We start from the raw sequence: 25,100 nt of genomic DNA on the forward strand, positions 1-25,100 counted from the left end.
GAGGCCAAAGTGTAATGCAGGTGTACAGGGAGGAGATAATTTGGTTTCTTCTTCACAGAACATAGCAACAAAAGGAAGAATGTCTTTCAAACAGAGTTTGAATAATAGGAGGCAGAGAATGAAAGGAATTAGGTTATTATCTTGTCAATGCAATTTTGTTTTCTTTCTTACCTGTCTAGTGTAATTTTAAATTACTTAAGTGGGATATTAATGTAAGAATTTCTGAAAGTCTCTTATAGGATGCACAAGTGTGGTTAATGTGTTGTAGGTCTTGGCTAAGTCCCAGAAAGAATGCTTCATTTTGACATCAGAAGGTTTTGGGGTTTGTTTTTCAAACGTATGAAATAAACATTTGTAATGAAACGTTAATTCTTCAGAATCTACTTCTAAACTTACAAGAATAAGATACCTGTGATATAACTCAATGGAGTTCTGATCTTGTCCATCTAATGAAAAGTCATCTTTTGCTTACATAGCGAAGTTCTATGAGAAAATATATGTCTGAAAAACAATACAAAGTTGTCATCGCTTTGCAAGAGCACAGTGAAAAGTTCAAATTTTAACTAGAAAGAAAAGTCGTTATTTGGTTTGGAAACTGGAGTCAAGTGATTCATAAGCTGTTCTGGTTAGTTTCAAGTTTAGAGACTTGAATGATGCTTTCAAATATAACTGTATGTGATCCCAGTATAAGACATTTTCATATTTGGTTGCTTTGAGATACAGATGTGTCAGATTGCTTTCTGAGAGGGATTGAACAAACTAGCTCCCTGATGAGACTGTAGGCTGTGTATGTGTGGTTCCTTTGAGAAAATGGCTTTCACTATCACCAAGTACAGGTTTGAGAGCCTTCTCCTAGAGAGAGGTGCAAGCTTCTTTCGTTCTGCATTCCTTTTTATTTTTTTTTCTGATTTGTCTTCTTTTTTTTTTTTAAGGAGGTGCTGAGAATGTGCATAGATAGTATGTTCAAGTAACCTTGTGAAGAATGAGTTTCTGTTAATAGTATAAAAATTAATAATTTCATTAACTAAAACTATAATGAAGTCTCATTTAAATACAAAGCTTGGAAGTAGGCTTAAATTTTCATAGTCTAAGAAAATCAATTCTCCTGTAGATACTATAATTAAATTTTAATAAATGGAGGTTTTAATTCTTTGTGCTTGATACAGGCTTTGGTTAAATCACTTTCTTAGACTTCTAAAACTTTTACATCTCTTACAAGAACACACTGGGTAGTAATTAAAAATAGTCAGGGCTTGAAGATACCAGTTCATTTAAGTAGGATATCTTAAAAGAGTTAAGATGGCTTTGGCAACATCTGTGTCTGTTTACTGACCTCATTGCGCTTTAAAAAGCAAATGAATACTGTATTCCAGCACATTTTATTCCCTCTCCCATAAAGAAATACATTCAGGTAAGTGTGCTGAGGTGTGGGCATCTTACTGCCCCGTGTCAGCAGCTTGACAGTTTCTTCTTTTTGTGTTCTTGTCAGTTGCTGATTTTTGTATCTCATGCTAAACATCAAAATTGTTTTGATTTTTTTTCTTAACTTGTCTCCAGCAAGCAAAAAGGATTACAAAATTTAAGGAAAAAAATGTGGTTGGATTATACATTACTTTTTCTGTACTTGGATTCCATGATTCCATGTAACAGTGTTGGAAATTAATATGGGTGCATTAACTAATTGTGTGTATATTATATTACCAAAAAAATGGGGAATACAGTTGATAGCTATTTGTTGTTTCAGTTGTGGGAAAGTAAGCATGAAAGCATAAAATGTTTTAAAGAGGTAGAGCTGAAAATTACTGCCTCTGAACAATGTTTTTAGTAGGTGCTTAAAATCTGAAAAATTGGTACCAGCAGTGTCTCTAAAAGTACATTGCTCAAACACAAATTTTAAAGGAGATTTTACTGTGAGCTAAACTTTCAAAAATACTATTTTTTACATTTCAAAATGAAACAGCCTTAAAAGGCAAGTCTTCATTATTGAGTCTCCAGTGTGAAGATTTTGTTTGATTAAATTTTGATGTAGATATACTTCTTAACTGCCATCATAAGGTTTGCTTTTTAATTATAAAAAATCAAGTATGTGAATGAAAAAATGGAAATGTGCTGAAATATATCTTAGAGCTTGTCTTTGTCATTCGTCTTTTATAGTCTTGACAAATGCCGATTAATAGTCTTCTGAACTTTTCTCTGTCCCTTTTTTTCTTTCTGCTATGTTCTCACTACTTTTAGCGCTTCAGCATGGAAGGGATCTCAAATGTCATACAGAATGGCTTCCGCCACACGTTTGGAAACTCAGGTGGAGAGAAACAGGTGCTGGGCTCTCTTCTCTCTTTTCCTCATTGTTTGCCTGCACTTTCGGTAGGAGCTGAGATCTTGAAAACAGACAGTAGTTGAAGCTAAATGCTGAGACAGGAAAAAAATAGGGCAAAAATGTTGGAATCTGTACTCCCCCTGCCTCAGGACTCTGGGCAGCCTACAGTCCCTTTCTCTCCTCAACAGCTCGAGACAGTCAGGACTTGATATTCTGATGCACTGAAATAACAACGCTGACTTCCTACCCCAGACTAAAAGTCTGTTTTGGCGTAATGCATGCTTCAAATACATTGCGTGTCTGTAAAAAGCTAATATCCAATTGAAGAATACGTATCAGGTTAGACATAACATTTTAGCCATCAGCATTAAGGACTTGGGTAATATCTCCAACTGAAAAAAGGTTTTGTTTTCTTTTTTTCTTCAGTGTTCAGAGCTGATATATCTAAAAACAGAGTAGCATCTCAAAAATGCATGGACTCTGTTGCGTGTCTTTTTGCCTTTGGAAACTGTGTGACGTTAAAAGCTGCCAAATGTGTACAATGCAGATTACTGATGTAAAATACATAAGCCATAGGCAACTTTGTGTCTTTTCCTTGACTATTGAATGTTGAAATATACAGCACAGAGGCCCAGCTTCAGTGGGTGTCGCTGTAGGTGTCACACTTAAGTAGCAAGATTCTTACGCTTTATTTCAAAGTAATGCTTAATGGTTTGTTTCAAAACTGTAGTATGTATTTTATTAAATGCGTTCTGTATTTTGGTTAATGCTTATACTGTTGTTTAGGCTTTTGGCACATGTTACAAAATACGGGTGTTTCACCTTATTTAACTCATACCCACCCATTATAGTTCATGCAGTTGTCTAAGGAGTGTGTTAGTTTTGGGGTTTTTTTCTGGTTTCCGCCCCCCACATCCTTTCAGTGAGAAGTCCATTGAGGCAATAAACTGCCTGGTAGTTTAGAAGTCACGGCTAATTAGGTTTTTGTCTGGAAGATGACTGGAGTATCCTACAGAGGAGTTCAGGAGGTAAAACAGCTCTTCTCAAGTCAGTCCTGAATCATGAGGTTAGAAATGGCCTTACAGTCTTTCTTAAGCAAGGTACAGGTATGAGAGTTTGTGAATACATAGATCCAGCTATTTGGCTCCAGCTCTGGGGATCTTGGACACATGCATAGAGCTTACCTAATAGAGTTTTTATCACTCTACATTATCTCAATACTGGTAAAGCAATAGCTGTGCTGAGGATTTTTCTTTGCTATCTTTACCATGTAATAATAAATTACAGCTGTTTACCAGTATCTCTAGCTATTTTAAATATCATGTATTTTCATAAAGTGAACGTATTTAGTTATGCCAGCCCCCTCTTACTTTTGGTTAAAAGACTTCTTTTATATGAATATCTCTATTTGAATACACATTTTCTTTTTTGACTGCTTCCTAACTTTCCAGACATAAGTAGCATAATTATGTATTAACAATAACACTGATTGGATAACTCTTCCAGTTGTTTTTTGCATTAGTTTACTAATGTTATTCTTCATATGGATCATACTTTTCCCCTGATCAATCTTATACTATATCCTTGTTAGCAAGGTTATGGGGTGTTTTTTTTTCCCTTCCTGTATCCTAAAACCAATCATGGAAATAACAAGAACTTAAAATGAAAAATAGGGTAGGAAGGTAGGAGAGATACCAGCTCTTTTCTGATTTAGTCCTGGAAATGTATTCTTCTATAGCATTAATTTTTTGTTTAGTTTTTTTTTTTTATTTGTTGTCACATTACCAAACCCTGCCTCTACTTTTAAAATATTGGTATCATCATGTTATTGCAGCAAGTTGCAAAGGAGAAAAAGTATCAGATGCTTAGTTGCTTAGTGCTGCTCTCTGAATACTCATTTGAGTGTTTTTTCAGGGTTTATTTCATTATAAACTCACATTCAGGTGTTTCCTGCCAGCATGGAGGAGTCCTCTTGTGTGTGAGTGTGTGTGTTCGAGACGTAAGTGAAAATTACTTGGAATCTTTCAAGGTTTAGAGAGAAATTTTCAGTGGGAACTACCTGCTCCCATCTGATAATGCAGTTGGAAAAAAGAACACCAACTGTATAAAAGTCATGGAAATATTGGTAGTTCGCTCTGTGATGGTATTCCAAAAGAAAATTCAAGATAGTCATCTTAATTTTTATTTTTATGGGTGATTACAAATAGCAGTGGGAATTGCTGCTTACCGTATTGTCTAGTCTGCTTCAAAAATTTAGAGGTCACAGTAGACTTAACATTTGGGTTTGTCAGTAAGCTACACTCTAGTCCTTTTTTCTTCCTTTTCATAATATGTTATCTTTCACACAGCAATTCAGGGAATGAGTTTTTATGGTGCTATTATAGAGACTTATTGTTACAGCAGCAAAGTCTTGTTGAGGAAAACAAGATGATTTCTGGAAACTTAAGAAAGAAATTATTTTTTTTAATTATTTTTATTATTATTACTATTAGGGGGGGAAATTGGAAGGTGGGGCTTGCAGGAGAAGGAAAACAGGGAATATTGGTATTTGGTGCAGTGAAACGTGTCCTGCTAATTTATTGTCTAGATTAAGGGTAGAATGCCACTTCATTCTGAAGGCTGGAAATGACAGCCTGAGATGTGATTTCTGAGTTAGTAGATCTACTTTCATCTCTCACGTTTGCAGATTCAACAGCCTTAGATCTAGCTATTGATTCTGGTAATTTTACTAAGAGTGCAGTTATCTAATGATACCTGTTGGTTACATCTGGTGGAAAAGAAATTGAAAATTGACTGTTTCCTAAGAAGCATAGCATATTTTCCTCTGCTGGGCTAAGCGGATGTGAAAAAATGCAAAAGGAAAAGGGAGGGAGAGAAGCGACCTGAGTCTGCCTAAGGTACAACAGGTTCCCTTAAATGACACAGAACTGAGTCCATCTGGCATTTAGTGGATGTGGTTGGGTGTGAGGTGCGTGATCCCACTCTAAACATGGCAATGGTTATAGCTGCATTTGGCAACACTAAATCTCCTTCTGCAAAGTGAACCTCTTCACCAGAGTCTGAGTTACACTTGACTCTTGCTGAAGTGCTGCTACTAGGAGAGGAGGAGACCTTGGACATAACGTGCTTTCTGATTGTTACGTGGAGAACCACGTCTCTCTCAAGTTGAATGAGAGACAGAGGGTTGCTTTACTTACTGCGTTATAGCTGTTAACCCGGAATTAAGTTCCTGTGAAATTCTTGAAAATTGAACTGAGGGAGATTTCAGGAAGCTTTTTCATTAGGGAGAATTCCAGTGATTTCTGTACTTTTGAAATGTTACTCTCTTTAAGAATATGCATTCATGTAGGCTGCAAAGCAAGATGTCACCAAAATGCATTGAATAAAAGAGCAAGAGAGTTGCTTCAAGAATTTGAAAATAAATCTTGGTTGCATTGCAGGTATGAAAATCCTGAAAGATTTAAGACATTTTTTGCCTTTTTTTTTTTTTTTTAAGCTGACAAAGATTTCAGTAAAGAGTAAATAGAACAAAAATGGCATTGGTTTGAAGTAGTCTGTTGTGACATTCAACTATTAAAATTGGGAATTTAAATCAAAATCCAAATGGTGGGATCTTATGTTTAATTAGGCTTGCTTTGTTCCGTTTGGTTGGAAGTGCATAGCGTCAGAAGGCCAAAGTTGTCTGTTTTAATTTTCACCTATCTACAGGACAGCCTAATTTTCTTTGCATAGAGGACTGTAGATCACCTTTGGGTGACTGGGACTGGGCAATGCTCTTTGATCTGTCTAAATCCTTGGAAAGTTTTACATTCTTAGTAAGAGTTAACCAGTCACTTGGAAAATCCTAAGGCTGTTTTGAGGTTTTTCAAACACAGCATATGCTGAGTTTGAAGATTTTTTTTAAATTATTTCTTTTTTTATTTTCCAAATGCTTGTTAGCACTTCTACAAACCTGAACACCTCACTCAAGTGACCTGCACAGCCTCTATCATTTGTATTCTGGAATCTTTTAAAAAGTTGACTGTTATCAGTTTCCCAAATTATTTGAAGGCAACGTCAATATTTACCTGGAAAGATTTATTTTTTTTTAACATACTTCCTGGAAAGAAAGAATTACTTCCTGATTTTTGGATATAACTGGTGACGCTTGCATGATATTTATAGTTTTTTGTGGGTTTTTTTTAAGAGCAAGTTTGAAAATTGTTCTTCTGCATTTGTAGTGTTGTTTGAGGGGAACTCATGGGAAGGTGGTTGTTCTAGCTTTTATTTGGTTGTAAGAAGTACTTTCAATATATGAAGGACTTCTATTAACTTCTGGAGGGAGGAGAGGAAAGATTTTACTATTGGTATGCGTAGGCTCTGGGGAAGAAACCGATCAGATAAAGTTTTCACTCTAAGAAGCTCAAATTTTTTAAATATTTTTTTAGCGTTTAGCTGCACAATTTCTAAAGTGGTCACATAATTTGAAAAAAAGAAAAAAAGTTGGCTTCTAGGATAAAAGCTTTGAGAGAATCTTAACTTCTGGTGAAATACAATCTTTTGAAAAGCTTTTATTTGTGGCTAGCAATTTCAATTGCTACAACTTTTGCAAAATAAAATGCAAGCAACAAAAATTGCAGGAAGGGATGATCAAATAACTGTCTTTTTCATTTGACAGTACTTAACAACCGTCATTCCTTATGAGAAGAAAAATGGACCTCCATCTGTTGAAGATCTTCAAACATTAACTAAAAGTGAGCATATAAAGTTCCCCCCTGATGCTTTCCTCTTTATATTTCCAACTGTGGTTGCTCAGAACCAATGAATTCATACAGTTATACTTTCCCCCTCACCCTATGGCATGTATGTAAGTTGCATGATTTTTAACTGTGCGTTTTGGCCAGTTTTTGCGTGTTTTCTGAGCGTTCATGGTATGTTTGTTTTCTAGCTGTTCTCTGAAACCCTGAAGGCTAGAAACTTGCATGTATCAGAAAGCAAATGTTCTCAGGTTATTTCAAGAGGTGGGCCTTATGGAAAATACTTCATGGCATAGAATTTGGCAATACTGTCTTATGGTACCTGATATACTCCTGCTTGTTTAAGCTTGCTGTGCTTTATTTACAAGTTCCGAGTCTTCTGTTTTGTGATTGTTTGGGTTTTTTTCATTCTAATTTGCATGAAAAATAAGGTTATAATTTTAAAAAATTAATTATTAACATTGTTAAATACAGCAGAGCATCTCTGGGAGTCAATGGCATCTCCTTCGTTTCAGGTTTACAGGAACAGTTTAAAAATAGATGGTAGAGTGCGTCAATGTATTTGATCAGATCTCACTGCAGGGCTTTGGATCTAACTACACCTTAAGGTACCTTGCAGCAGCACAGGTCTGTGATTCCACAGGTGGCTGAGGGATGGTAAAAGGCTCACTGGTTGTTTCCTGGAACGAAAAAATAAATATTGTACAAATTCTGGAGTAAATAAAATGTTTAAGCAGGAATTACATTTCCTTTATTTTTCTACAGTAGGGACCCTTAGCTGGTAATTCATACTTACTCTGTGAAAAATGGATTTTTCATTTTGTATTTACTCCTGCAGAGAAATTTTCTCCTTTTGCCATATTTAAATTTCACTTAAAATATTTGCAAAAATTCATTGTTAAGCAGAGAGAGGTTAAAGCCTTCTGAAAATGTTTTGTGTTGTTTGACAGTTTATTAACAAAATGTCTTGTACAAATGCACCGTAAAGATTATTAACAGTATTGCCTCTGTGGGCAGATTGGAACTTGGTCTTGTGACTCAGCTGCAGATTTCTGACTTGCTGTCCCTCCTGTTGTTAAGGCAGACAGTAAAGCTGGTGTTTGGAGTTGTTTGTTTTTTCTTTTGAACCTGTGTATTATTCCATAGTTTACATAAAGATTGAAATAAAACACTTGTTATATTTTGAGTTCAGAGTCTTATATGAGGAAATTGGAGCTTATGAAATACTGCTATTCAGTATAATTCTGTACTTTTAATTCTTTCAGTTGTGTCCAGAGCACTTCATAAAGGATTGTCATTGTTCTTGTTTATGGAGTAACAGACAAGCTTACGTATGTGAAGTTGAGCTACTCCAAATGGTTTTCCTTCTTCAGAAAAATGCAAGGATGAACAGTTTTGACTTGACAGAAGTCACAAAAAATGGCATTTTGGCATTATTCTAAGTTAATGCCATTTTCAGTCATGTGTTTGAGATTTTTCTAAGCTACAGTTGCTAACGTTCACCATTTCAGGGGAAAAATCCCACCAACACTTTAATTGGATCATTCACAGCACTGTTTCTCCAGAAAAGTGTCATTATTCCATGATTCAGGATGAAGACCAAGGAAATAAATTAAGTAGTGAAGCATACTTTTTTTTTTTCTTAAGATTTCTAACCCTCCAGCAGCTGTTAGCATATTTTAGTTTTGGATGTGATGACTTTCTTTTGGAGAGATTTTTTATAGGGAAGAAGTGCTTTTTTTGTTGTTACAAGTGATGACATTTTACTGTAATAATTAACTACGTAAAATGTGTCTCGATGTGTCTCATGGCATCTTTTCATATTCCAATTGAGAGTTTTCTTACTAATGTGGTGGCAATATCCCTATGAGTAGTTAAAACAGCTTCATGGTATTTCTTTTGAGTCTGTTGTCTTATGACTAAATATCTGAATTTATTTTTTTTTCATACTTTAGTCCTGCATGCCATGAAAGAGGATAGCGAGAAAGTGCCAAGCTTGTTAACAGACTATATTTTAAAGGGTGAGTATGTTTCTTAGCTGGGATTTTTTTTTTTTATAAATTAATTTAATGTACATCCAAGGTGTGTTTGAAAAGAGTAGTCCTACAGCATTTGTGAATTATGTTGCCCTTCTATCAAACAGCTCTCATTTATATTCTTTTCTATTTTGTCCAAGGTTTCTGAGCATATAGTTCATAAATAAAATGTGTTTATTTTGTTTGTGATAGTATAATATAACAAAGTATGTGGTGTATACTCAGCTGAAGGACATCAGCAGGAGCAGAGCAGTCTGTCTTACGAAGTTAAATGCGTGTAGTTAAAAACTTGTGTTGTACAGGTTTTTCAGAATCTGAATTCAAACTGCCTATAGTAATAATGGATTTGCTAGATAAAGTGGTTATAGCTTCTTTTTAAGTGTTACTTCTGACCAATGATAAAAATGATTTATTTTACATTTACTTGTTACACCTTCTTCACGTTTTATGTAAAAGGTTTGTGTACTAATCATTTACTTTCCAATCTTATACATGGATTATATTAATAGAATGTCAGACATTGAAAATCACTGCTTGCCTTAGCTTTAAGGAGTTGTTCCAGGTAGGTTCCAGGTTGTTAAATTACTTTTAAATGTTTTTCTTTTGGCTTCATTTTTGCCTAGGTCTTACTAATGCTTATGTTCTTACTTAATTCTTGATATATAAATGGTACCATAATCTTCATTGTTTAAAGTTCAGCATATGCATCAAGCTACCAAGATTTGAACAAACACGTGTACAAAAGGATGATGGATGCCTTTTTATTTGCCACCCAAATGTATATTATGTTTACTTCATGCTCATATTCTGCAAAGGTTTTAATCTTCTTTTAGTATCATACTTTCCAAGTCTCACGGTTTTTTTCAAATACAATCATTTGATTTAACTCTCTCCATACAATTTTTGAAGGTTTCTGTATTTCTTACACAGACTTTAATCATTCTCATCTTGCAGAGATTTGAAAGTACTTCCGGGTTAAAGTTGTGGATGAAAGGTGTGCTCTTGCTTCAGAAAATCTGAAAGGAGAGCCATGCAATATTCTAGAGCTTTGACAGAGGCTCATTTCTAAGTTTCATGTAGGGTTGCAGAACTACTACATACAATAAGAATGCAGAGATCCTTTCAGTTGATTCCATTGACTGCTCCATTGTTTACTTACCCTTTCTGAGAATCCTTTTTATATTAGACAGATGTATTTGCTTATGAGCTGAGAGCCATTTAGGCTGAAGATCAAGGGCTTTTTTTAATGGTGATGGCACTAAACTTTAGTTTTGTGGAGAAGAATCTTCGACAAAAGAGGATGAACTGTTGTCAATAATTAAAGCTGTTAGCTTCTTATCATAATACGTCTGGTAGAAGCTCTTTACAGTGTCTGCTCTTATTTTTAGATGTAGCTGTACAGAAAAGTTTTCAGATTACTAGGATACTGAGAAGAAACTGGCTGCTTAGGGAAATGGAGAATTCTTCTGCATAGAAGGCTTATAAAAAGTAGATTAGCTGAACATACGACACGATGATCTAGGAAGCTTGATACAAAGGTTCCCTCCTTCCTCAGCCTCTGCATGCTCATGACTTTAATATCAGCAGGGATTTTCTACTAGCTAGATGCGACAATTACAAAAACATCATGCCCACATTAAATGTGTTAGATCAAACAGGTCTTCATATTAGAGGCACAGTTGCCTCTAAATTGTAAAACCCGAATGAGTATGAAGAGTAATCAGTCATTCATATCACTCGTACTGAAAGGAAAAGATGATTTCCCCTCAGCTGCCATGATTTCATTACTGAACAGAACTAAGCTTTTCTCGCTCTTCTGTGGGTCTGTTTGCACAACAGCAAGCAGTTATACAGGCTAGCAAGCATAGAATTTTACTCTTCCTTTCTAACTAAGCTTCATATTGCTATGTTTAGATTATGTTAAATATTTATAGCTCGGCTGACAGTGTTACATTGTAATGTAGATTTACCCTGTGGAACAGGCAAAGTCTTCCAGTTGCTTTTGAAGTTGTAATCTGTTTCTCTTTTTATTCTGCCACTAAAACTTCTGGCCTGAAGTCTCAGTGAGGCTTCATACATGGCACAAAATATTCCCAGCTGGCTGTCTATTGTCTGAAAACTATTTTTAAAGCTTGTTAAAGGGACATCAGATGATTCTAAACAATCACTTGAAGGCAATTTTCAGCTCAGCTTTTGTACCTGAAATTCCAACCTACTCTCTGAATTTCATAATTAAAGGAGTGACCTACTGTTTAGAGTCTGCTCTCTTCACTGGAAAGATTAAAAATGTCTTGGTAAAGTGAAAATGATTATGAGGATTTAGGGGTTTCAATTTTTTTTTTTTTTAAAAAAAAAAAAACAGGAGGGTAGCAAGTTCTGGACCCAGTAATAATCATCTGTATGGTATACTGATAATTGTATTCATTTTACATTTGTTTACTCTGTGGTCCAGCTATTGTCTTACACTGAATAGATTCCATTTCTTTTTATTAAGCTTTATCAAGAAATGATGTTTTGAAATGTGTGAACTGCATCACTAAAGATACTTAGTTCTGTTAAAATCTGTTAATTTCTTGTTCCTTTGAGGATCATTTTTTCCAATCTTACAACAAAAAAGCAGGCAGTAAACTATATATGACAGTAGGATATGTGTAGCTCTGTGGCAGATCCAGTTAGTGTGACATTTGTCAGCACAGGTAAAAACCTCTTTCTAGCACTGTACTCCATTTTACACAGCAAAGAAAATAAAAAAAAAATCTTACAAGTAGATCCTTAATGATTTTTTTTAAAGCAGCACTGTCTTTTTATTCTATTGTATTTAAAAAATTAGAACATGCTAGTCTTATGTAGGTGTTATAGCTGGCCACAGAATTAGCAATAAACTTGTCCAGACATCATTAGTTGCTGTTGAAGAGTTACTTAGATTTTCTTCAGCTCTTGATTCTAAACAATAAGAAAAAAAAGTGATTCTAACAATTGCCGTAGTATTGTTGGCATAATGTAATGGGACAAATAAGAGAAGAATGCTGTGAACCTGGAAGGGTTAATGGAACTGTAAGACTGAGCAGTAAGTGTTGAGTTAAAAAGAAATCTTGCCAAATTCACTGATGTTCTGATAAAAAGAGAGTGAAATAAGTTTATATTTCCTCTGAATTTCATGTGTTTCAGGTGTTTTGTAGAAGTGTCACCATCTTGAATATCTTGAACTAAATGCCAAAATAATTCTGAAATTTGTGAAAGACTAAGTTTGTATCATGTTGGAAGACACACACAGACTCCCTCCATGTGTTTTGTTTAATATCTAATATCTTCATTTAATAATGATTGAGTAAGTTTGTTTTGGCAAGGCAGTGTAGGCAAGAGCTGGAACGTGGGACTGGAACCTGAAGAAGAGTTCTGCAACCAGATCTGCTTTCAACCTTCTGTGTTACTGTAGATCATTCTTGCGCTTTTTTTCATAACCACCTAGTGCCTCTGAATCACTGGGAGTAGAAATCCTCAGGACATGGGATGTGCAAATGTAGCATCATATGAAGAAGTGAAAAAGGCCAATGTAACTCAGTGCATTTCATGTTAGGAAAAAAGAGAAGTCCATATGCATTTCTAAATAATTTCTTTATTTCTGGTGTTTGCTTCTTTAAAGCATCCTCTTTTCTCAATTTCTACTGCCCCCTTGTGTCCCCCAAAATGTTGAAAATACCATTTTGTCCTCATGCTCAAGTCCCTCTTCCCAGTGATCAGTTAGTTCTCCCTGGATCTATTCTATAGGGAGTACCTTCTCAGAGGTAAGTATCCCAAAGCCAGACTATATGCATATTCCATGTAGAGTCTTGTACAATGCAGTAACTTACCTTCTCTTGTTCGTGTTACTTTTGATACAACCTGAATTATTTTCAAGGGGATTTTTTTCCTTTTATAGAGTTTTGTTTCATTTTACTTTTCAGTGAACGTTTCCATCCTGAAGTTAGTAATAATGGAAGGGACTTAGTGATTTGCTTTGCAAGTATATTGTAGTTCTTCTCCCACCAGTGTATGATTCATATTCTATTTTATAGGTTTAGAATTAAAATAGATGGTAGCGTGATATTGATAAGCATTTGCAATTATGCTTCCTTTTTTTGAATATATTTTGTAATGTATTAATATTGTTATACTTTCTCACTAGGGATCACAGCTGTTGGTCTCTTTTCCCAAGTAACAGGCAATAGGACAAGAGGAAATGTCCTCAAGTTGTGCCCGTGGGGGTTTAGATTGGATGTTAGGAAAATATTCTTCACTGAAAGGGTTATCAAGCGTTGGAATAGGCTGCCCGGGGAAGGGGTTGAGTCACCACCCCTGGAGGTATTTAAAAGATGTGGCATAGGGACATAGTTTAGTGGTGGACTAGTGTCAGGTTAACGGTTAAGCTCAAGATCTTAAGAGTCTTTTCCAACCTAAATGATTCCGTAATTCTATGAAGTAGAAACTGAGATTTGGAGGAGGGTGGGGAATGTGTTTTCTGCCAACGCTTTGAAATTCTTGATCTTAGAAGTCACACTTTTTGACTGATGCTGGCAGTTTATTAAGCTCACTGTATTTAAATGCTGTTTGTACCTATCTTTCTAATGATCCTTTTTGATGGTTTAATAAATATAATGTGCTTTGAAAACATTGTGGTTTTTCCATTGAAAAACCTACAGAAGTAAGTAAGCAGCAAAGTTCCTGGTGCACAAGTTAAGCTGTAAAGCAGGGAGCACAGATGGAGATATTTTTGTCATATCCTTAGCTGAAAGCATGTTTGTATTGACGGTATCCATTGAATTTCTTTTTTTTTTTTTTTTTTACAGAAGCTTTGTCTTTCTTCTTGCATGTGTAATGTAATGACTCTGCATCATTTTTTATTTGCTAAGTACAATAACGCAATAATCCGTAATCCTTGAAGTACGCAAGTTTAGGTTGCTTTCTGAAGAAGATGCCTCAGTGCAGTCATGTTGTTTGTCTATTCAGCTTCACGAATACTAATTGCCAATTTCAACCCCACAAGACAGAAAGAAGGGTTGTGAGAATAACTGCACTTCACAAATACTGTAGGGAACTGTATCTAGGTAGAAGGACTGAAACCACTGTTTTTATTGAGCTAAAGGCTATTGGCTTTTAAAAGCTAACATCCAGTTGGCCAGACAGCTTTTCTGTATTCACATACCAGTGAATACATTTACAATAGCTCCGGTCAGTTTGGAGGCATGAGGACAGAGGAACAATATGGGGAGGACCTGCTGTGATGAAGTTCATAATAAATTTAAAGTAGAAGCTGAGGAAGGCATGGTTAGAAGGGGAATTACATAGTTTTGTTGTTATGAGGGTAAGGAAGAATATCTGAGGAAATCTGCTGGAAGCAAGGGTGCCTTAATTTAGCTACTTATAAAACAAAGCAATGAGATATATGAAATGTTAGCCTGTAGATGTGCACAGAATCAAAACATTAGGGATAAGATATCTGGTATCACATCTAGACATACTATTTCAAGATTATTAGTTTTTACTTCCAGTTTTTACAAAATTTGAAGATTTAACGTAATGTACTGGGATAATTTTTGAATGCAACGTGCTACCATTATGATACACAAACTGAATAAATCATTCTCTGTACCCCTGCAAGGTTAATTGTCGGGTTTTTTTCCTTAATTCCAAAACACATGTAAGTGTAAGTAATTGTGACATTCTTAAAACATAACTATTATATATAACAATATATAAGTATGTATTTATAGCTAAAATAAATGCCTTTGAAATCAGATTAATCCTTACAGTAAACTGTTCTAAGATGTATTTATTGCTAAGCTTTGTGTTCTTTTCTAATTGTCCTTAAACAGTAATTGTGACATAAAAATACAGTGCTAGAAATAATATACCATACATTACTACTGAGTAAAATGCACGAAATATGTCTATTATTATTTTCTTTTAGGCTTTTTTCTGAAAGTAGATGTCATCAAAGCAGAATCATTTTCTATCTTCAGCTTGCTTTGCTATTTCATATCTGATCTTTCAACCTTCTAGTAACGGCTTAAAAAAACCAGAATTTTTGTTCTAATAAAGCAAGAGTTTACGCCCTGTTCTATTTTTAAATTATGCAAGTTATTTCAGATGACAACATTTATTTTCTTCCCTTTGAAGTTTTGACTTCTTTATTTGCTTTTGTGTTGTGCTAGCACTGGTTTGAAAGCTGGATTGCTCTGAGGTTTGTGTCTTACATGTGAAACAGGAATGAGAAACATGTGAAGGACATGTCTTATCTTCCCACCCTGTGGTTCAAGTACACGCACCAGAATGAGAAAGTAGAGTTAGAATCTGAAATTGTCAGTGCATATTTTAAAAATATAACTGCATGCGTCACCTTTTATTTAATGTTTTGTTTTCTAATAGAACACTTCAAAAAGCACTGTTTAAGACATGACCTTGAGTTAACTCATTTCTGGGTAATATTAGTTAAAGATAGTGGGTTGTGTCAGTTATCTTTTGAGAAGAGAATAATATCTTAATTGCCAGTTTCAATTGATTTCTAGATTTTGCCTTGTTATTAATAGGGTAGAATTCAACATTTAAGTACTTTAGTATACACAATAAATTCTTATACAGACTAACTTTACTAATGTTTATCAAGATCTATTTGTGGTTCTTTTGCAGTTTTGTGTCCTACATGAAGAGTGCTGCCTTTCAGAATTAACCGTGCTCCTTCCTCCGATGAGACGCTTTCTGTGGATATAACTCAGTATTTTTTCATTTGGCACTATACTTAAACCAGTATGCATTTGCCTCCTCTGTATGTGCGTGGATTTTCTTATCCTACAGTAAGTCTTCTTGGCATGACAACTCATCCATTTTAACTTAATAGTGCAATGAACTGGAGCAGGGAACAAACATTGTACAGTTTTATTCACATTGTTCTGGCTTTTTAAAGTCTATTTTTACATTGTATAGCATGTAGTAAATCCTCCTGCACATTTTGTTGTTGGAAGGAAAAGCAAACTTTGAATAGTGTAAATAAAATAAGCCTTGTTTTAAGGAATCCATATTTAAAAGCATCCCTAGTTCCTGTAGCAAAGATGCAAAAAGGATCATAGTTGGGTCTCGGACTAAAAGATTCAAATGAGTTCTCCAGGAAGCACTCCAGAACAGTGTTGGTGGAAGTCAGCATTTGACACTTCTTTTACAACAGTAACTTTGATTGAACTATACAACAGTATTGTTCATACAGTTAACAGATCCAGATTCTTTGATGGTTTGGCATAAATAGTTGGTGTGTTAGTTATCCTTGTTATTTAACATAAACATCTGTGTAATGTAATATTTCATATTTGTTTTTATTTTAATTATTAATGTTCATGTGGCTTAGATATTCTCCCATATTGCTGCTATAATTTTACTGTTTTTAATAAGTGTTTGATCTTAATTCTTCAATATATAAACATTTTAAAAGGCTATATCTTTTTAAAAATATGTGTACAGTTTGAAAAACTTGCACCTGGATTCCAAGTTAGTATTATATTGACATGTTTGTTGCTGTGTATCTCTAAATTTTACTACAAACCTCTTGTAAATTGTATGCACTGTCTCCTCTGTGATGATGTATCTGCACTCAAACAGATGAGAATGTATTTTACAAATCTTGTAAAAAAAAAAAAAAAAAACAAACCAAAAAAACCCCCAAAAACCAACAATATACCCCCATAATCTCAACATTAAATACTTGTCACAAATAATTTTGCCAGTCTTAAAAATAGGATTGAAATATAAGGAGTAGTAATAAAAAAGGAACTATTTTCTAGATTGAATTCTTTTTGATTCTACATCCAGATTTATATACCCTATATGTGCAGGCACTGGAAGATAAGGTTCTAAAGAGATAAACATATCTTTTCTTCAAACAGTTTTTTCCATTTCAAGCCTTCAGGCTTTTTGTTAGTTGAAGAGAAATTTGCTCCTAAATACCTTGTGTCACTTCTTTAATACTCAATTTTATCATCGTCATCATATAATCATCTTGATCAGTGAAACATATTCAGTTTGAAAATAACTCTCATAATGCTTTCTCTTTTTTTTTTTTTTTCTAAAGGCCTCAATATTATTGTCTTTTGTGCCTTTTACAGTTCAGTAAGGTTTTCAGCTTAAAATTCTTTCCTCCTCCCTCTCCCACTTGACCACCAACGGATACTTGCCAGCCTGCTCAGGAATACAATGGATCCTCTGCATAAGTGTGTCATATGTGACGAAATTTTTTTTGTTGCTTTATTCTACTTCATTTGAGGTTTCTCTAACAAGAAAGCTGCCACGTACGTCTTTAGTTGATGTGTTATGAACTCATTATGGCATGTTTGTTCTACAGACATGCTTGATGCTGACTGTTGATGCCTGGAAATTGGCAAAAAGGATGACTCTGCTTTGGTCCATTTTTAAAAAAAAAAAAAAAAGCATATGTTGTGTCTCTAAATGGAGACATCTCCATTCAGACATATTTCAATCTTCTTTTGAGGCTTGAGGTGACAAGATGGAACAAAACAAAAACAACAAAAAAAACCCAAACCGTTTTGATAAAGTTTGTGTTGTTAGCTGTAGCAAATCTTGGATGACTTAAAGTTATGAAATACTAAAGGTAGTAAAACTTGAACAAAACCCCAACACTAAAGACCAGAAACAGCTTTAGTGAGCTAAGTATCTGCTTATGTATATCTTGCCCCTTATCAGACTAAACAAGATTTCATTATGAAAAGTACCTGTTTACCTTGTATGTAGAATCCTGGCATTAAACAACAGCTGCCAAAGGTGGCAAGTATTATATATATACCTATATATGTACATAAAAAAATAGATCTTAAAATATTTGAATAAAAAGAACCATGCAAATCTGCTTTTCTGCTGAGTTCTGAGTACTTCATAGTCTTTATTGTGTTTCCTTTTATCCTTTTTCCAGATGCATTATTGAATCTTGCATTCTTTCAGGGAGCTGGATTTCATTATTTTTTTTAGTTTTAGTATGCAATAGCTGTAAATGGCCACGCAAGAACAGCTACTGACAAATACCCTAGAAGAGATTTGGTAAAAATACATTTTTACCAAAATCCATTCAATTTTTAATACAGAGACTTCTGGAAGCAAAGTCTCCTTAAAATGATTGAACTTTTAAGTTACTTGAAGTTAGGTTATTTGTATCACTTGCTTTAATAGCCTTTGTTTGTTTGTTTTTAATCTTTTTTTCCTAGGTTTCAGCCATTTCATTTGATAAAAGCTTATTCACTTGCTGACTGGAGTCAAATTTTGAGTCAGGTCCTGTCTGGACAGTACGTCAGAGGGAGTCAAGAGTCCTAGAATTATGTTTCCTTGGTTTGGGAAAGAAGCTTGAAAACAATGTCAGTTGCCTCCTGGTGAAAGCGATTTAGCTGAACTCTGAGCTGGGGAAAGTAATTGGCAATAAAGAACATCTGCTGTTGATTGTGCCAGGTAGTTGTAGCCTGTAACTGGGACTGGTGGTTGTATTGCAGAGTTCGCATCATTGTTGCTTCCAGGCTGGGTTACCTGGGTATTCTTTCTGCATGTGTGCCACTTGGCAACTGCAGCTAGCCCAGAAATGCACTCTGTGAGCTTGGCAACAGTGTTGATAATCAAGTGTTTATCTCTGCACAGCGTCCTTTACAGCAGCTGCCTCCTCATTTCCAAGGGGACAATTCAAGATAACTCCTGAAGCTGTAGATGGTGCAGAGCCTGTGTAGCAGGAAGGCTGCTTCTCCAGTGGTGGCAGCAGCAGGCAGTGATCAGCAGCTTGCTCCACTTAAAACAGCACCTACCTAATTCAGTTGGGGAGAGCCTAGAAGCAAAGCTTTCTAGCTAAGCGTTCTGGGCTCTGATGCCCCAAGCGTGAACTTACTGACTCATCATTCTGCAAAGTTATCTTTCTTTGGGGCCATGGGTGGCTGCATTGTAACAGTATCAGAATCCACATGAGTTTGGGACGATTTTGTGATTCAGATAGCAATCCTCATTTTTAAAACTTCTCATGAACTTCTAAGTTATCCCTGAATATATAGTCACTCAGAAACCATAAAAACTCTTGTCATCCAGTAAAATGAAATCTCAGAACAAAATGGATCTTGAATGATGTTGGTGAATTTAGTGTTCTGCTTCTCTTGGGGGGCACAGCAGTGTTTATTTTAAGCTTAAAAAACTGTCTGATTGTCGTGCAGAAAATCTACCTGTTCTAATGCTAAGATAATACCATTTCTTTTCAAGATGTCTAGAACTTCGCAGGTAGCAGTGAGTGCCAGGAGGGTTTTATAGGCCCCATCTAATGATGGAGAAAGGCTAGATACCTTCCTTGCAGAGTTTCTTATCACTGAAGAATTGGAAGGAATGGTTTCATTTTTTAAGTGCTTTGTCCCAGCTGGTGAAATGAAGTGTCTTGTTCCCTTGATCAGGACCTAACTCAGGACTACTTGCCTTTTTGTTTGAATGTATTGATCAGCAATGACTTTCTGGATTAACTGATCAGTGTCCAGTCCTAACAATAATTGTTGAAGAAACTGTATGAACTGGGAGAACTAATTACTGATTTTTGTTGCCGTGTTTTCTTTTTCTCTCCTTTATAATCTGCAAAAGCTAGATAGAAGCCTCTCTATGCGCTGAATGCTAATTAAAACAGAGCTCATAGTTTTGTTGTTCGTTTTCCAATCTGTGTGTTTCTTTTGTGTTTGGATTTTATGTTACCTTTATGTAATAAATATTAATTTTCATTTTCTGTAGCATTGCATGCAAATTTATGAATTCTTGGAAATAAACAACATGTTATAACTTAGGCTGAATACAATGGAAGAACTGAGCAAAGAAGGTAAAGTGTTTGAATTTTCTAGATCAGGAAAATGTTTGAAGAATGCCCCAGTTTTTTCAAAACTATGAAAAGGAAATTCTGGTTCTTGATCTGTTTGTGTCGGTATGCGATCCTGCACAGTTGTATAGCTTGGTGATATTCAGGGGACTGAGCAGTTCACAGAAAACAATCCAGATTTTCCCCCTGATTGCATTTTTGGCCTTCAGGAATATTCCATTGCCCAACTCAAACAAGCTGGCATATGGGAAGTCTCTCAAGTGGAATGGCAGTGTTGCTGTTAAAATATCAGTTCATTTCTATCTGTAGACAGATCATTGACTGCTCCCGGGAATGTTTCTCCTCCTGCTTGTATTGCCTTCACAGGAAAACTAATTGTGCAAAGTAAGCCCTGTGTAGATCATGCTACTTATTTGCGTATTTTGGAGTCTGGGGTTGGAAGATTCCTAAATTAGCATGGAATTCCCTCAAAATACCTTACAGCTATTTCATCATGAAAAAGCATCTTTGCAATATTAGCTGCATTCAGTTTTTTCCAACCTGAGAGATAGAAATTGTCCTTGAGATAAATCTGAAAAAGAGAAATGTAGAATCTCTGTCACTTTCCATTGCAGAAGTTGATATTGTCTGCTAGCGATAGCATGAGAATAGTTGAGTAGAGCTGCTTCCTTCTACGTGCATCTGGCATTGATGAATGGAGGGAACAGTCATATCAGCCTGATCTAAACCTCATTGTCACCAGAACCACTCAGCTTTTGCCTAAAATTGAACGATTGCTTTCTGTAGGTGCATAGCGGAGATCATAAAAGATTGAGCCCTAGAAGGCTTCACTTTGCATTTGGTGCAGTGAGTGATGCCCCTGAGAACATTCTGGACACCGAAGCACATTGTGGCACTGCCGTTACCTCTTAGGTCGAGCAGCACAAGAGTGAGCTGTGCCGCAGTACCTGCAGCTGGTGGTGAAGGAGGGTCTTGCAGAACCACTGCACTTTACAGTGGTGACTGCTCCAGTAGGACAGGGTGCTTGCCATCTGTAAGATTTCTAAAGGGCATTTCAGCCACGAGAGATGAACAGGGAGGTCTTTTTTCCTGTTTCTGTAAACATCGCTTTTCCAGTGCCTCATTAAATTTTTGTACTGCTCGGACCTGACTTAAGAAGTCAGAGTTAAGTATGACTTTGCTGGCTTAAAACGGTAAGTGTTGAAATTTGGGGTAAAAATTGAGTAAAATCTTATAGTTTCTAGGGTAATTTTAAGAGTTCTGTACCTAATCATGCATGTTTGGATTAGCAAACTATTAATGATCATTCTTTGTCATGTACCGTTTGATATAAACAGATAGTGACATTTTGTTTTGAAATGTTGAAGAACAGCTCTGTTGGCTGCCTACAGACAATTCTGCACTCTTACCAATGGCTCCCAGAGCAAAGTTTACCTATGTAGCCAGAATTTTTTTCGAAGAGAAGCTCAGAGTTCAGAAAAGCCTATTCAAATAAAGAAGTGTATGAAGAACACAGAATGGGTTTCAATGGACTTTCCATTAGCATTATCCCTAAACAACTCACACACACGTTTCAGTAGGTAGGGCAGTACCAGGAACATGAAATGAGAATACACCATGCAGACTGTACCTTTAGCATTGGCTTGTAGAAACTTTATTCCCTGGAACTGAGAAATGGCCTCCTTCTCACAGCTGAAAACAATCACAGAGTTGAGATGTCACAAGGTGTTGGAAGGTCAGGAGATAGCTGTGTTCTTTGGCACTATCGACGAGCTCAGGAGCTCTGATCAGGAGATCAGCTTCAGATGGATGAACCTCAGAAGGTAAGACCAGGTACTCGGTGTTACTGGCAGCAGTGACAAGTAACCCTTGTTCCATGCCTCAGTAAGAGGAACGTGATAAGCCTACATGATCCTCCTCTTGCTACTCCAACCCAGTGTTTTTGTTTTCCCCCTTTCCTAGCCTGGTGGTTCTGCATTTGTGTTACCAGCTGTAAGCCCCTTCTCCCACCCTGTGACAATACCCCATGGAGCATAAGTAGTTAAAACTCGTATCTTTGAAGAGGAGATATTCTTGAGGGAACAGAGTTGGGGAAATTGTGTCCAAGTAAGTAAAGCAGCATCTCAGAAACTGAGTAAGTATGTGTTGGTGGGTGTTGACAACACCGAGAGCAAACAAGGAGTTGCAGGGGCGGGCTGGCTGTGATGGGCTCCTAGCACAGAGAGCCACTGTCAGAGCCAGAGGCAGCTGCTGAGGCAGTGGGTGTGAGGCTGATGGGCAGACAGACGGTCTGGCTGCTGCATGTTACTGAGCACTGAGCCCAGAGGAAGGGAAGGGGCTGTTGAGAAGGAGCAGGTCTGGGTGGAAGAGAAGAGGTTGTCAGTGCATGACTCAGAAAGTAAGAGAGTGTTAGGAGACTGAAACTCCCATTTTGCCTGTGTTGGTGTAAGTTGGTTTGTTTGTGGGGGCTGTTATGGTCTAGTTCTCAGGTAGCTGGCTATAGAGGGACTCTGCGGTTTATCTGCCTGCTCTGTCATCGTGTGCTAAAGGGAAAACAAAGCTGACCTGCATGTGCATCTGTGGGGCACAGTCCTGCTGTGGTCTGTAATGACTCCTCATCGTCCTTGCGCCAGAGTTCACAGTTTGAAGATGATGTGTCATATCAACCTTCCTAGTGTATACCTGTCCTTTGGGTTTAACAGTCTGGCTGAATGCCTGCTCTACTGAGGGCAGCACAGGTGAAGTTAGCAGGACATAAGTGATATTTCCTCTGCTGTGAATTGGAATTGGACCCCCACAGAACCTGGTATCTGTAGGGTGGAAGGGACTCTGCCCTCACTGAAATCAGAGCGTTCACAAACTGGCATCAAAGGCAGGACTGATATTGGTGTCCTTGGTGCTTGTGAATTGTTCCTGGTGGTATCTAAGGGCTTTTATTATGAAGGAGAGGGAGGACGTCTAGTTGCAGGATGCGCAGGAGTCCTGCAAAGGTTGTTAAATAGTGTTGTGAATCCTTCAGTGTGTTGTTTCACGGCTTCTTCAACAAGTGGATGCAATTTTGCTTGTGTGGGACATGTGAGAGTGGAAAGTGTCTTGCTAGAGAAGACTGTGGGTGACTAGGTGCAAAGTCTCCTGGGGTCCACTGCATCCCAGGACCTGTTCCAAGGACACGGCACAGCCTGCTGTAGGACACAACAGCCTTGCACAGGATACCAGCTAGTTTTCAGTCCCTGTGAAGTCTTTGGTTCTCAAACAAGAAAACAGTTCTGGAAATCTGGGTCTCAGTTGTGACCATGTTTGTCAGGGCCTGCAGAGCCTCAAGCCTCTTGAAGACTGCTTCTCCCTGTTACAGTCAGGTTTGGTGTCTCAGTCCCACATCACGTTTAGTCTTGGCCAAGGGTGAGATTTAAGTGCCACACCTCAACAGTTCTGGTCTTTTCTGTAAACTGTAGCTTCTCCAGGATTGTTTCAGGGGCTTCAGATTTTGTTCAGGCTGAGATCTTTTAAGCCTTCAGTTTTTCTGTTTCTGGAGTCTCCAGCTCATCTGGAGTTAAAAAGCATGTTGCTGTCAGTCTGCAAGTTCTCACATGTGTTCCCAGATGTTTGTGTCTCACAGCCACGTTACAGAAAACTGTGTTTCTCCCTCAAAACACTAAAACTGGGGACAAGATGTGAGAAATAGATTCTTGGAAAGTAACAGCCCATTGGTCATCCACTGATTTATTTATTTCTCTCTCCCCACCCCTTTTAGATTCAGTGTTACGAACATTGCCATTATGTTGTGTTTGGATGCAGTCTTAGCAGAGGGCTCGCGTTATTTGAGCCATCTGATGGCTTTTGTGATGGAGGACACCAGCAGAGTTACCATCAGAAACCAGGGAATCCTTATATGTATATGCATTCTGGAATTGGTAGTCTGGTATGGTTAGGGTTAGCATCCTTTCTGGAGTTAGAGCACTGAATACTGTATTATCTCTTCATTTAAAAGGGGAATATAAGCCCCTTCTCATCTGGTCCTTATTTTCTGCTTAGGACAATCGTTTCTGCTAGAATTACTGTAATGGCCCATGGTTTTCTAAGATCTGAAGATTGCTGTTTACAGACTTCTGGCTTTCCTTCTGTGGCATTTAAGAATAATATGAGTTAGTAAGAGTTCTTTCTAAAATGACACCTTTAAAGGAGTATTTTCTCTGGCAAATGTCAGTCTGAAATACATGTGCCTGCCACAGGATGGCAGCAATCAGTCACCTTTGAGGAATCCTCTTTCAGTTGGAGTATTGCATTTCAAGATGAAGTCCAAAGATAAGCTATTAACACTAGATCACTCTGTGAAGATGATATGACAAACACAGGAAAGCTTTTGTGTATTCTTATTCATTATTAATGACAACCATGTTTTACAAAGTTTATTACAATAGAATAATTTGCTGAGCTACAAAAGCTGGCCTGGGCATAAGCTCTGAATACCTTATCATATAGTAGTTTGTATGAGAGTTCGTTTTTGGGGGAATTAAATACTGAGGGTGAGGTATGTAATCTCTTTTTAATGTTCCCCACTGAGTACATAGTTAATTCTTACCAAAATCTGAAGGGTTTCCACCTTTAGGCCTGGGTTTCCAGTGCCTAAGGTCATCTAAACAATCTGTCACTGCAGCGTGATGCCCAACTGTGATATACCTTCTGTTTCCCTGGAATTCGGTGCCTCTTTGACAACATTCAGTGCCTGGAGCAAGTCATTAGCATTTTCATGTTCATGTACATCTACTTACAGCTGGTTTGCTGTCATCTCATCTGAAACAATAAATTAATTTTTACATCCAGGCTTTTAAGTTGCTTGTAGTGGTTCCTGGTTGATTCTGTGGTCAATGTCATCAGCTGTGACCAGTGACCTGCCCCAGCACTGACTGGTAAAAGCACAGTATTCAGTAGGCACTGTGTGAAAGCTGAAGGGGATTTACAGCCTTTACCATGTAAAGGATTTGGTGAAATTAAATTGTTCTTTGAAAGTCCTACTTTGTGAAAGTTGAACATTTTTGTTAGAAAATACAATTTTAAAAATCACAAAGTTGCAGGGGTAAAATAGGATTTGAAGCCAGCAAGCTCTCTGCCCTGGCAGACAGTGTGTCCTGCTGCCTCCAGCCAGGGATCTGCATCTC

At 36.8% G+C, this 25,100-nt stretch overlaps 1 protein-coding gene across 2 annotated transcripts in view; it reads left to right on the top strand.

Annotated features, from left to right (window-relative positions):
* The window catches only part of FEZ2 (fasciculation and elongation protein zeta 2), a 28,541-nt gene extending 11,025 nt beyond the window's left edge, over positions 1-17,516 (top strand). Inside the window, exons 6-9 of one of the 2 annotated variants that reach the window (XM_074165951.1) lie at positions 2,236-2,316; positions 6,975-7,050; positions 9,009-9,074; positions 15,756-17,516. In XM_074165951.1, the coding sequence (XP_074022052.1) occupies positions 2,236-2,316; positions 6,975-7,050; positions 9,009-9,074; positions 15,756-15,772 (240 nt within the window). In that variant the 3' untranslated portion in view covers positions 15,773-17,516. The remainder of the gene's footprint in view (positions 1-2,235; positions 2,317-6,974; positions 7,051-9,008; positions 9,075-15,755) is intronic. The other variant, XM_074165960.1, reaches the window with a different exon arrangement.
* The last annotated feature ends 7,584 nt before the right edge of the window (positions 17,517-25,100 follow it).

The sequence above is a fragment of the Numenius arquata genome, chromosome 2 (assembly GCF_964106895.1).
Source record: "Numenius arquata chromosome 2, bNumArq3.hap1.1, whole genome shotgun sequence".
Lineage (NCBI taxonomy): Eukaryota > Metazoa > Chordata > Aves > Charadriiformes > Scolopacidae > Numenius > Numenius arquata.